Source organism: Prinia subflava, chromosome 12 (genome assembly GCF_021018805.1).
Source record: "Prinia subflava isolate CZ2003 ecotype Zambia chromosome 12, Cam_Psub_1.2, whole genome shotgun sequence".
In the NCBI taxonomy this organism is placed as follows: domain Eukaryota; kingdom Metazoa; phylum Chordata; class Aves; order Passeriformes; family Cisticolidae; genus Prinia; species Prinia subflava.
Window position 1 is genome coordinate 9073039 of NC_086258.1, and position 13791 is coordinate 9086829.

A 13791-nucleotide genomic window follows, 5' to 3' on the forward strand; every position below is an offset into this window, starting at 1 on the left:
TTTTGTTGGTGTGACACTTCATCCCCTCCAAGAACTAATCCACTTTAAAGATGTGCTGTTCTGTAAAGCTTCAGCTGCAAGGAGCTGCAATAACTTTGTGACAAGAGCTTATTTCTCCTGACTGCAGTGGGCAAGAATGGGACCAAAAAGCTCTCAGAAAATTGGGAAATAGTTTGAGGATTTATTTCATCAGACTCTTGAATCTGTCTGCTGGGGCTCCTTTGATCTGTGGAGTCACTCAGTGACAGAATTTTGGTAATTTTCTAGTCAGTGTTGAATTTTGGGTTAAATTTATGGAATTCTGAATACAGAGAGTTTCGGACTGTGGCTTCAGTGACCTCATGTTCAACCCTTCCCTCCCAAGGACAGAAAATCCTGAGCTGTAGCACTGACAAGGTGATCTGGACCCTGATAACCGTGCTGATGTGACTCCTAAAAATGAGGTTTAAAAAATGTGGTTTTGTCCTTTCAGAGCACACTGTGAATTCTGAAATCAGGGAAATGTGAGGGAATCCCCTCAGCCCCAGGGCTGGGATCCCTGCAGGTAAATGGAATTAATTTGGCAGCCTGCAGCTTAAGCTGCTTGTTTGGGTTGGATTAGTTGGAGCCAGGGTCGTTCCCTCTTAGCTCTGTCCAAAGAAGCAGAACTTAAACTAAAATAAAAAAATAAAAACAATAAAAACTCTTCCAGCTGCTCCCAGAGGTTCTGGTTGTGTTTCCTGGGAGGCAGAGGAGAAAGTGGGAGCTGTGTCTGTGCCCTCTCTCTGTTCCTTACTAACAAATCCAAGAATGTGCATCTTTAAAGTGCTTTCAAGTGCAATTCCCTTCTCTCCAGCTCTGTCCATCACTCTGTGTGTTCCATGTGCTGTTTGCATCTGTACCTGGTGTGGTTTTGTCTCATTTTCATCCTGTTCTCAGGGGGGGAAGAGTTCAAGCCAAAAATAATCTGAATTTGGAAAATATGAACTTATTTTGGAAGCCTTCAGCTACACTGGAAGGGCTGAATGTGCCCAGAAAATAAAGCTGATTTTTTGTTGTTACTGCCCTGGGGAGTTGAGTGTAGAAATTTCTGGAGTTTCTTTTCCTACAGCCAGGGCTTTGGGGCTGTAGTTGGAAATGAGAATGACAGGAATGGGTTCTCAGGACTTGAATTTTCCATTCTTTTTGCTTTCCCCCCCACAAATGCCCAGAACTGATGACCAGAGCAGTGTCAGAGCACCCCAAACCCCCTCATTTCCTATTTTATTTAATTTACTGTTAAATATAGCAATGAGGGAGGTGTCTCCTGTTCCCTCTGAGCTGTCCTGGGAATTCGGTCACTGCTCCCACCCCTGGAATGGAGCAGTCCCTGTGGATGTGGGCTAAGCTCTTATCCATGCTCTGCTTATCCAATTAAGTGGCTTGCAGTTAATTAGGGGGTTAAATGTAATTAATTTGCAGCAGTTGAGGGAGAGGCAGGTGGCTGAGGGGGGTCAGGACGTGCCAAACCTTCTTGGGATGAGGCTGTGCCAGGGTTCTCCAAGGACGTGGCTCCAAAAAGAAGATTTTGGAGAAATTTGGTACCATTTTATTGCTGTTCATGTGCAAAACTGAAGAAATCTGGGGAGTATCTGGGGGCTGGTCTTGTGTGCTTCAGATAAATAAAACTTTATATAATAAAGTTCTTCAGGCCAGGTCAAAATTGGAATATTCATGTGGTCCACTATAATTAAGTGTTTTTCCACATTACATTGAAAATTTTACGATTAATTCCAGGTTACCACTCAGACATTGGACTTCTCTTACCATGTAGTAAGTAAAAAATAATTATAGGGTTTTTTAAAAAAAATTTTGTTATTCTAAACAGAAAATATTTCCCTGAGCTTTCTGTTGCAGGTTTGTTAAGGTTTGGTTTTAGAGGGTTTGAAGATTTCAAGCTTCCTGTGGGCCTATGAAAAAGTGCATTTTTACTCTTCTGCTCCAAGTGGTAAGTCCAGCTCTTTGAAAAAACTGAATTTTTTTAGGAAAATGCCATTCCAGAACTGGAATTTTATGCCCCTTCCTCCTCCAGCCTGTGCTGAGCACGGTCACGTTCCTGTTGTAAAAATTACAGGGTGGGTTTAATTTGCTTGTCTGTGCTAAATATAAATTCACTTTTATCTTGGTGCTGAAATCCTGTCATAGTTTTCTGACATTTTTTTTCCCATCCCTCTGAACTTGTTCAGAAATAACACATTTATTGTAATGGGGGGAAAATAAAAACCTCTGGGGAAGTGTGTGCAGCAGGGATGATGAAATATTCAATATCCAGCATTTGTTAAAATTCAAATGAGGCACTTGAAAGAATGGTTTGAAGCCTATAAACCTCCCCAAATTATTGTGGCATTACCTGGGAATCTTAGCAAAGGAAAAATCTCTTTATTTTGACTCTGACTTGCAGGGATTAACCATAAAAACTGCATTTACAGCAAAATAAAAAATCCCTCCTGGGTTTGGTTTCCTTTTTGTTTCCCAGCCACACCAACCCCATTATTTTTAATATATATTTTAATGCTCTAGATTTTTTTTCTCTGCTACAAGGAATTTGTAGTGTTGAAAGCTGATTCCCCTCAACTGGGGCAAATATTTGAATGAATTTTGGTTCATTTTGCAGAGTTATTTCCTCTTCTTTTCTGTGTCTGCTGCTGTGGAAGGTGGAACAAGAGGAAAAAGTGAAGATTCCACTGCTGGGAAGTGCTGAAATCCCCTTGTGCAGAGCCTTAAATCCTGTTCTGCAGCCTTGGATGGGTTTTCATCCAGTGAAAGCTGCTCCTGGTGGTGTTAAAATTACCTCATTTTGGGTGTAATCATTGCAATTCAGATGTCCTGGAAAATCCAGAGGATTTTGTTCTCCATGTACAGATTTGTCTGGTTTAAATCCAATAATTAAAAAGTAATTTAGCAGGGACTTCACTTCCTGCTGTCCTTTTACTTACAGCTTCCTCATGTGTACATTTAACCCAGAATTATCTTCCCTATTTAAGGGATATTGCTTGTGTGATGTTAAATAAATAGATTTTTACAATATTTGCCTAAAATGCTGAATAAAAACAATCTCTGCTTACCTGCTTTGATGTCCACGCTAAAATCTTTGTGTATGAGTGTAGAAATGCTCTAGAAATGTTGGAAATCTTGGAAAATCTTGGAAACTTTGGAGCCAGTGGCAAATTTTGAAGTGTTGGGAGATAGAAGATCATGGACTGAATAGTGGATAAACATCACTTAAAAAATATATATAAAATACCAACAAAATTAAATGCATTTACGAAATCATAGAAATTAGGATTAAATAAATTAAATAATCTTTAAAAACTCCTCTGTCATGTGCCTGAATGCACAAAGAGTTTGAAAATGAAGTTAAAATATAAAGTTAGGAAGAGCTGCCTTGAGCCTCAGTTTAACCCCACATCACCTCATGGATTTTAACACAGACTCCCAGAAAAAAGAAAGAAAAACCAGACAGCGGTGTCTCCTGTTGCTGCATGCAGCTCTTTTATTTTCATTTATCTTTACAGAAATGTGAAGCATCTTCACAAGAATTGTACAAAACCCTCTCCCCTGGGCCGGCTGCATCCCAGCAGAGCAGCTCCCGGAATTCGGCCTCCGAGAGGAAAGACGGGAGTTGCTGATAAAAATCCATGCAGGAGCTGAGCTTGGAATAAAAATGTCCTGTTCTATAGAGATTAAATAAAAAGGGGGATAACAGGAAATAAATATACTCATAACGTTGGGTTGAGTAGTTGAGTTTAATGCAGGATATATGGATTTAGTCCATGTCGAGCGTATCAAACCGTGAGTGGACACGGAACATGCGCCGGAGCCGTTGCTGGAAAACCCCAAAATGTCCCAGCTGTCCTCATTTCTGCATCCCCCAGGGCCTGCCAGGTCTCTGCATTGGAACACAACCATTTCCTCCAGAAAATGGGAATTTTCCATGGTTGGAAGCAGCAGCCATTCTCCTCTTCCCATGGAAGCTCCTTGTGCCCCTCGCCCCGCGGGCCCTTGGTCGCTGCATCAACGTTTCCAGGACCATTAGAAAAATAAACTGCTTTTGTTTTTACATTAGTATTGTAACTGAGGCTAAGGGATTAGAAAAAAAGGAACCCTTGCATTGCCCACAGGTGAGTATTTACAGGGTTTTCCCCATCCCGTGGGAAGGGCAGCTGGAAATTTACACCAGAGAGGGAACGCCGAGGGTTTGTACACGGAGCTTCCGCTTCAAACACGGGGATTTTGTACACTCAGCAAACAGAAGCATCATCAAAATACAGGAATGTCGAGGGCATTTTGATCATATCACAAACCACACAGAGGTTTCAGTCCTTTTGGCATGTGCTTTCCTCCTGGGATCGTTTTCTCCTCGGATTAAGGGGCAGGAGGGAGCTGTGTGTGCCCGCTGAGGAAGGAGGGACCCAACACTGTGGAGCCTCTGGAACACAGATCTGGCCCCATGGCTGACCTGGCTGCTCAGGGCTGGGGAGTGAAACTTTAAGGAAATTAAGGGGTTTTAAAAGAAATTTAATTTTCTTGCCATGGGAGGGCGGAGCTGAGGAGCTGCGCTCGCTTCCCTGCGCGCTCACACACAGCTCACAGCCAAACAAACAAAAAACCATTAAAATTGTACGTTCTCAGTAAATATATACAAATAATCACCCATTTTGTTTTATTTTGGGTCTGAGCTTTTGTTTGTTTGCTGTTTTAAGGGGGTTTTTTTGACCTGTAATACTGCTTTGTTCCACTCTCCCTTGAAAGCAAAGTGGGGTTAGGAAAATGATCCATATTAAATGCAGACACTTAAATACACAAACACTCCATGATCTGAGCATCCTGAGGCTTCAAGTTAACCCAGAGCCCACGAGTCCCTTTGTACTTCAACCACACCCACTTTTTGACCTACAACTTCTTTTTGCCATTTGAAATGACAGATCTGGCATGTGAAGCTTCAAACAGAATTAAATAAAACATGTGCCTGCCTTAACCAAACAGATGCAAAACTAATCATTAAAAATCCATCAAAACAACCCCAAAAAGCTTTAAAGATGGTTCTGTTTGTGCCCACAGCTCAGTGGGGTTGGAGGGGTGCACTCCTTGCTTTTACCTGTGGTACCTCACCGAGCCTGGGATGTGCCACCACTCAGGGGATCCTGCTGGCACTTTAGGAAAATAATAATAATCATAATAATCATAATAATAATAATAAGATAAAAAATGGACCCCAAACCTCATCCAGGCACAGCAGGTCTCTCTCAACACCCTCTTGAGGTGATACCAGCCTTGGCACTGGTCCTACTCTGGGCATCTCTGCTCTCCCTCAGGGCCACGGGCAGGATGGGCAGCACATCCCCATGGGCTGGGGCATCCCCAGCTGTTTAAAACTCATTTTAAACAGGTTTTGGCTTGTTTTCTTTTTTGTTTTCTTTGTAAACATTGATTGGGGGTGTCTTGGGGAGCAAATGGTGAACGTTAATGGCAATAAACCATTCAGCTGGCATTCAGAGTGCGGGAAGCTGATGGGATTTCATGGCCATGTTGTGCTTTACAAAGCTCCTTGCTAAAAAAGAAAAAATCACATTGGAATTGGAAGATATGAACAGAAATGTATATAAAGTTAACAACTCAGTTATTCACATGGCAGTCAACTGAACCCTTTCCACATCAGAATGTGCAAAAGCAGGTGAAGAGCACATCTGGGGTCTGTGGCGGTGCCAGCTCCCTGCGGGTCGGGGGGACGTTCATGCACCTCTGCTGTGGGGAGGCCACGGGGACGGGGGGCACAGGGTGGAGCTGCCAGGGGGCCGTGGTGGATGGGGGGACAGGCAGAACCCGCTGCCTGAAGGGTGTGAGCGAGCTGTGACCGCGGGGAGGGGAGGACAGCAGGCCACAGCCAGGACAGAGCGGGGCTGGACCCCAGACTGCCCTGCCCGGAGGGGAAAGGGCCCAGTGGAGACACCAAACCACCACGTCCTGGCCAGCCCAGCCCATCCAGCACAGGACAAGCAGCCCCGAATCCCCCAGGCAGCCCAGCCCCAGCAGCAGCACAGGGGACACAAACCGGGCACTGCCGCAGAGCTGGCCCGGCTCTCGGTGCCCTGGGCTGGGCGTGTTTTGGTTTGTGAGATGCCACAAGGGGCTGGGGGCACAGCAGCCCCTACCAGGGCACCGTGGGGGCTGCACCACCCTGTCCCCTCCATCCCACCTGTCCCACGGCCACCAGAGTCCTTCCCCAGCGTGGCCACCCGGAACAGAAACCCAGCGGAGGATGAAGAACATGAGTTGGGTGAAAGAGCAGAAGTTTGGGGGACACCTGGCGAAGGAGGAAGAGGAGCAGGGTTTCTCTGCAGTCTTACCCTCATCTTTACCAGCCCCATAAATGCAACCAACCTGCACCATCCGGGGCGACACCAACCACAGCCCTGCTCCCCCAGGGTCACCGGCTCAGCCACGTCCCACCAGCACCAGCGAAGACTTTCTCACTAGTTGCGGTATCGGTATAAAAAGTTAAAATCCCCGGGGCACACGGCCACCGGCTGTGGATGTGTCCGGCTGCGCCGCCCCTCCCGGGGCTCCGGGCGTCCCTCCCGCGGCGCAGAGCCAGGCTGGGCATCGCCTTCCTCCGGGGCACGGCGGGCAGCAGCCGCCTGCCCCCGGGGCTGGGCCGTGCTCTCGGGCCGCGGCGCTCGGGGGCTGCTCACAGCTGGGTCTCGTCGCGCGTTTCGGGGTTCCCCGAGCCCGGCTTGTGGCTGCAGCTGCTCTTGCGGCTGTGGCCGTCGTTGGACACGTGGGCCAGAGGGTCTGAGCGGATCAGGTACCTGCGGGGCACAGCCTGGTTACACCACTGGAAACACCCCAATTCCCCCTGGAATTATGGCCAAGGAACAGCCTGGTTACACCGCTGGAAACACCCCAATTCCCCCTGGAATTATGGCCAGGCACAGCCTGGTTACACCGCTGGAAACACTCAAATTCCCCCTGGAATTATGGCCAGGCACAGCCTGGTTATGCTGCTGGAACCCCCCCAATTCCCCCTGGAATTATGGCCAGGGCACAGCCTGGTTACACCGCTGGAAACACTCAAATTCCCCCTGGAATTATGGCCAGGCACAGCCTGGTTACACTGCTGGAACCCCCCCAATTCCCCCTGGAATTATGGCCAGGCACAGCCTGGTTACACCGCTGGAACCCTCCAGAACTGGGGCCAGGCACAGCCTGGTTACACTGCTGGAAACACTCAAATTCCCCCTGGAATTATGGCCAGGGCACAGCCTGGTTACACTGCTGGAACGCCCCAATTCCCCCTCAAATTATGGGCAGGGCACAGCATGGTTACTCTACTGGAACCCCCCAGAATTGTGGCCAGGGTAGAGCCTGTTTACTCTACTGGAACCACCCCAATTCCACCTGGAATTATGGCCAAGGCACAGCCTGGTTATGCTTCTGGAACCCCCTGGAACTGAGGGTAGACACAGCCTGGTTACACTGCTGGAACCCCCCCAGTTCCCTCTCAAATTATGGCCAAGGCACAGCCTGGTTACTCTGCTGGAAACTCCCCAATTCCCCCTGAAATTATGGCCAGGGCACAGCCTGGTTACTCTGCTGGAACCCCCCAGAATTGTGGCCAGGGCACACAGGGATGCCCCACGGAGCTGTGCTGCATGCAGAGCACGGCAGTTGTTTGAATCAGGGGTGTGAAATAATAAGAGCTGTTCATGTAAATGCCATAAAATAATATAATAAATATTCAGGAGTTACACTGGTGAAAGCCAATGCAAAATTCCCCGCTGCCAACGGGAGCTAAGATGGGGCTGGGGTGGTTTGGGCACTGCTCAGGAGCACAGGGAGGGAAAATGGCCCGGGAAAGAGGCAAAAGCCGTGGGAATTAATGAGAAATCATGGGAAACAGTGGGCTGGGGGCACTGGGGACACTGGGGGGAGCCTGGGGTGAGGTAACACCTACACGATGTCGTTGAGCTCCAGCCGCGTGTCCGGGGGAGGGTTGATCAGGACGTAGGACAAGGTGTTCTGGTGGTCGTTCATCTCATCTGCAAGAGGAGGGACAGGCCTGGTGAGGGAGGGACACCCCCACAGACACCCCAAAAGGCAAAGAGACGGGGCCCATCGTGGCTCTCACTCCCACAGGCACACGGGTCCCTTCACCAGGAGAAGCCGTGGGCAATGTCACTGTCACCGGGAGGGCACCAAGAACGTCACTGCCACCTCCCTCCTCACCTCCCCAGGCTCTCCCCCACCACAGCACGGCCCGGGGGGCTGGCAGAGGAACTCTTCTAAGCCCCCACTCCCCCCCAGAATAAAGTGAGTTGTCTTACCTTGGTTCAGTGCAAAAGAGGGAACAGGTTAGTCCTGCTGTGTCAGGTACAGCACAAGTCCAACCAGTGGCTCAGGGCAGCTGAACCCCCCCGGGGCCGCCCCAACGCTCTGCCCACCTCTCCCCTTCAGTAATTTCTCAATTTAGCATCATCCAGGCACTGGATTAATCCACAGATTGCTTCCTTCCCCTGCCCAGGGGAAACGGCCTCCGTGGAGTTTCAGAGCCATCAGTGCCATTTTGGGGATGGCTCTAAACCACGGTGACCTCCCGGGGGGGCTCAGGGCCACCACGAGCAGCACCCACGGGGGCAGACAGGGGGTCTGGGTGACGGGGGGGCCCCTGTGCTTCCCGAAATAGCCAAGAACAAGATCATGGTGAAATGGATGGGGGTGCGAGGCTGCGGGCGCCGGGGAGGGGTGGAAGCTGCCACAGGGGACACCAGTTCCAGACGGGCTGATGGGGTGTGGATGGACAGGGTGGAGAGGGGACGGACAGACGGACGCCGGGGCAGCATGAGGAGCACGGCGGGACACCAGCTCGCTGCAAGGCTTGTCACTGGGACAGCTCTCCAGGCTTTTGGGAAGGCCCCTCTGAGCTGCTTTGGGGGCAGCAGGACCAGGGCCCGGCCACTGGGATGGGCATTAAGTCCAGGCTGGGGGCTGCTCCCTGTGGCCTGTCCTGCTGCCCCCACCACCCCGTCCCTGCTGTCCCCATGCCTGGATCCCCCACCAGAGGCTGCCCTGCCCCGTGGTGGGCACAGCCAGGGGTTCCTGCCACGGCAATGACAGCGGGGGCCAGATCACCCCAGCAGGGTGAAACTGCTTTTCTCCAGCCCTCGGATGCAGCTCCAGCCTCCCAGCACAGGAGTGCAGCTTCCTCCAGAGGTGCCTTTGCCAGGGCACACCCAGCTCAGTCCCTGGACCTTTGTTTTGCTGCTCACACACGTCCCTGGCACGTCTGAGACCACAGAAGGTGCTGCAGCCAGGGGGACCTGGGACCACCCTTGGGGAGATGCTGCCCAGGACCCCCAGGCTGTGCCGGGGTGCCCTGTCCTGGAGCCACCGGAGAGTTTTGGCCATCCCAGTGCCCAGAGCCTTCCAGGGAGACAGGGGTGGGGGTGGCGAGGGTGGCACACAGACCCTGGGACCCGACGGGACACACGGGGTTGGACATGACAGCGGGGCGGGGACGGGCTCTGGCTCTGGGCAGGTTTCCCTGCCCCATGGAAGGTTCCTGACCCCCAGCCCAGCCCGGCCCTGCTGAGCACACCGAGTATATTGCTGCCCCTCCTCTGCCCCGGGCAATATACTCTGCTGGCCTGGCGCTTCCATGAGCCCCAGCCGGGGCTGCCTGTCTGATGGAGGACACACTTTGTAGGGAAATGCCAACGTTTCACCTTAAGCCTGGGCTAGTGAAGCCAAAAATGAAGCTGGCATGGGCTGTTGCTAATCGTGGGGCTGCTGCAGTAAAAAGGAGCCTTTCAGGGCATGTTCCACCCTGGTGTAAAGGTGAAATAAAGATGGGGAAACCTGGCAGCTCCCACAGAGCCCCACAAAGCGCCCGGGGTGGCTGCAGCACCAGTGGCCCCTGTGGCTGCTGTTGCTGCCTCGGGCTGAGCCCAGCACCCCTGGTCAGAAAATGGGGTCTTCTAATGCTGGGGAGGGGTCCAGGAAGGCAAACCGAGGGGTGCAAAGGGATTTTTAAAGTGCTGCCTTGCCCTGGACTGTGGCTGACCCAGCAGCAGCTCCAGCATCTCGTCACAACATGCACAGGCAGCTCTGGTGCACTTGTCCCCATCCCTGTCCCCTCCTCTAGCTGCCACTGGCTGTACAGCCCAAAGCCACCTCGCGGAGCCATGGAGGGAGGGGTTTGTTAATGAGAGCCAAGGGCTGGGGTTTCCCTGCAGGAATTCAGCTAAAAAAGGGTCCCTGAGGTTTCTCTCTCCCTGATTAGGCAGAGCCCTGCATTTACACCACCACCACAGGACACCGATTGGTTTTTTGACACCACCCAACAAATTAGTGCTGAAAGCTGGTGGATCTAAGGTGAAAACTGGCAAGGGTGAGGTTTGGGCTTAGCTGGCATGATCTTGTTGTACGCTGCACGCCATGAGTCACGCGGGACTCCCAGGGAAAGGGAATTACCTTGCAAATATCCCAGGTTTACCCGATTCATCACATCACTGGCTGTTAAATTTGCTACATCCTCTACAGAACATACAGGGAAAGGCACAGACATAAACAGAGAGAGAGAGAGAGGTCAGCAAGCCATGGTTCGGCAAATATCAGAGACGAGCTCCTGCGCTGCAGCCATAACGTGAGCAAAAGAAAAAGGAAAGGGGCAGAAGGCAGAGCGACGTTTGTTCCATGGGTGTCCAGACACTGACGGTGACACACGGTGACAACACACAGTCCCAGCGCCACTGGGTGCCCAAGGAGCTGCTGGTCCCCACACGGTGCCCAGGGTCCCTGTCCTGTGCCCCCCCCGTCCCCTCTCCTGCCAGAGCTCCCCCAGTTTGCTTCAACCAAAATTTGCCAGGCGGGCCAGGACAAGGATGCCAGCCCTGGCCATACCCCAGGCTGTGTCCCAAGCCTTACTGGGGCCAGACAACCCCTCTGGAACTACAACAGAAACCTCTGGGGCCGGGAATATAGGGAAAAAAGGAAATGGGAGATGCACCACTGCAAGCCTGGCAGTCCCTGTCCTCGCTCCATCCCACCACAAGCCAGCTCTCCTGCCTCTCCCCCTGGGGATGCTGGCAGTGCCCACAGCCACCCCCAGGCCCCCACTGCAACCCGCTCCAAACCCCCCTGCACTGCACTTCTGGACATTTTCTCCTCCTCTTTCCTGTGCCTAAAGCCGAGATGGGAAAGGAGGAATCCACCCCCAAGACCAGCTCCCGTCCCAGCTGGGGCTCACTGCCAGCCTGAGTGTGGGCAGGGGCCAGCACGGGGTGGACGGACACTCTTGGAGGATGGAGCAGACAAGCAGCAGCACAGGATGGCTTCAAAGAAAGAAAGAAAATAATAATAATAAAAAAAGAAAAAAACCAAAACCAAACCAACCAAACAAAGGGAGCTGTGGGCTACAGACTTTGTCATAACCAAGGGGTGGGGGCTGTCCAGGGGGACACAGATGCCAGCACCGACGGGCAGCTCAGAAGCTTCACGAGAGATGCGGCTGCACAGAGGGGCCCTGAGCGCTGTGGCTGCCACAGCCGCACACGGGTGCCACACGCAAAGGAGCCGCTCAGCCCTGCAGCTACCGAAAGGTTCTCCACGGGTTAAAGTCTCTAACAGAAGGGGGCTGCGCCAGCTGATGGGGTTTGGCCTCTCCCTGCCACGCTACGGGGGCTTTGGACACGGGGCTCGGGCTGTCCTGAACCACCATCCCCGCATGGCTGGGGGACACACGGGGCTGTGTGGGGACACCGGGTCCTGCTGCAGGCACAGGGGCCGGAGTCACTGTGCCACTGCCAACTCCTGCCTGGAGCCATCCCAGAGCCCGGAGGAGCGGGGGCTGCCTGCGGCCGGCCGGGGGTGGCAGGGGAGGGGGCGCAGGGGAGGGACCCCAGCCGGGAGCCGCCGGTCCGCACAAGCACAAGCAAGCCGGGGAACGAGGCACCGCCCGCGGGACGGGCTCGGCAGCGCCGCTAAGCTCGGCATGGGGTTAGGCTCGGCACGGGGTTAGGCTGGCTCGGGGCCGGGGTTAGGTTAGGCTCGGCCGGGGGTTACCTGAGGAGCGGGCGGGCGGGGAGGCACCAGCGCGGCGCAGCCCGGGCGGACGGCACTTACCGTAGCCGGTGGTGGGCAAGCCCAGGTGCTTCATACGGTTTTTGACGAGCTCGGACAGCTCCTGGCGCTCGGAGCGCCGGTACAGGCTGAGGCGCTGCTGGCTGATCCACTCGGCCGTCTTGCTGGAGTGCTTGTTGCCCTTCCTGCTGAGGCGCCGTGCCCACTGCATGCTCTTGCGCCGCAGCAGAGGGTGCTCGGACTGGTCGCTGGAGCACGAGTTGCGGTGGTGGCTCGTCTTGATGCCCCAGTGCTCCTTGACGTCCTTCGTGTCCTCGCAGTCCTCAACATTGATTGAGATCTGTGACTGGAAGCCCAGCGGGTCATGCGGGATGGGGGTGGCCGGGGGGGGTCTGGCCTGGGCCGGGCAGGGTGGGATCTCTCCCACGGGGTAGGGGCTTTCCTCTGACCCAGATGGGCTCTCCCAGCACTGTAAGAACCACCTGGCCGGCAGGTTTCACAGAATTCCAGAAGGGTTTGGACTGGGAGAAGCGTTAAGCTCATTTCATTCTGCTCCTTGCCATGGGCAGGGACACTTTCCACCAAACCAGGTTGCTCCAAGTCCTGTCCAGCCTGGCCTTGAATTTCCAGGGATGGGGCAGCCACAGCTTCCCCTCGGATAAGCAGTGCCGAGGGCAGTCTCACCTGGACCCTCACGCAGGATCACCTCTGGGGTATCTGCCCGAGGAGCAGCCATGCCCTCGTCTCCCTCTCTTCCCTCTTACGGCATCTGTGCTGCCACACGTCTGACCCAGCAATCCCCACTGGTGAGCAGGAATTTATTAATAAAGCCTTTTAAAGCACCTCAAGGAGCTGGGTCGCGTTTAATTAAATGTCAGCTTTCAGCTCCCTGTTGTCCCTTCCTTCGAGGTTGAAAACTGAAAGTATTTAAACGGGATCCTGGCTGCTCCCTTGCTCCTTATCCCAGTTAATCACATCAGGGCACTGAGGACTTTTCCCAGAGCGCTGAGGCTCAGTCAGTATCTCCCTTCCATGGGGACAGGTGGGGCTGAGCTGGCACAGAGCACGGGGTGGCTCTTGGTGGCCAGAGCCAGCCCAGGATGAGCCCCAGGGCAGGGGGGGACAGGGGGACAGGGCCCGAGCACACGGGGGGACACAAGCAGCACTCACCTGCGCTCTGATGTCGTGGGGCTGCAGCAGGGGAGAAGGAAGGGAAAACCAAGAGTCAGCCCAGCAAAGGGGCGGCCCTGCCGTGCCCACCCTGCTCCCCAAGGTTCCCGGTGGAGTGGCAGAGCCGTGCCAAGGACGCCCAGCACCACCCGGAGAGACGGGCACCGACCCTGACCCGACACACCCAGCTGGGGAACCAGGACACACCACCCAGTGCAGCCACAGCAACAAACAAACACAGAAATTGCCCTCCCCTCCTTCTCCCCTCCCCACTGCTGCTGCAGCCAGGGCTGAGGTGCCCCAGGGACCAGCCCGGGCTGGCACCACCAGCAGCCCCTGTCCGGCTCCTGCCGCCCCCGTGGCCGTACCTCGGAGGTGGCGAACATGTGCGACTCCGTCCTGTAAATGCCGATGGGGATCTCGGCACTGGAGGAGCAGAGCTTCTGGAAGAGGCGGCCGTACGTCCGGATCCACAGGTCGTCCTCAGTGATCTTCATCTGGGGAGCAGAGCACAAACGTGAACCC

At 53.6% G+C, this 13791-nt stretch overlaps 1 protein-coding gene across 7 annotated transcripts in view; it reads right to left on the minus strand.

The window, feature by feature from the left end:
* Positions 1 to 3492: 3492 nt before the first annotated feature.
* Positions 3493 to 13791, minus strand: part of KCNT1 (potassium sodium-activated channel subfamily T member 1) — a 79955-nt gene continuing 69656 nt past the window's right edge. For 5 of the 7 annotated variants that reach the window (XM_063409270.1, XM_063409267.1, XM_063409272.1 and 2 more), the window contains 5 exons: positions 13635 to 13763; positions 13267 to 13287; positions 12139 to 12442; positions 7973 to 8057; positions 3493 to 6827 (listed from right to left, as the gene is read on the minus strand). In XM_063409270.1, the coding sequence (XP_063265340.1) occupies positions 6707 to 6827; positions 7973 to 8057; positions 12139 to 12442; positions 13267 to 13287; positions 13635 to 13763 (660 nt within the window). In that variant the 3' untranslated portion in view covers positions 3493 to 6706. The remainder of the gene's footprint in view (positions 6828 to 7972; positions 8058 to 12138; positions 12443 to 13266; positions 13288 to 13634; positions 13764 to 13791) is intronic. The other 2 variants (XM_063409268.1, XM_063409271.1) reach the window with 2 other exon arrangements.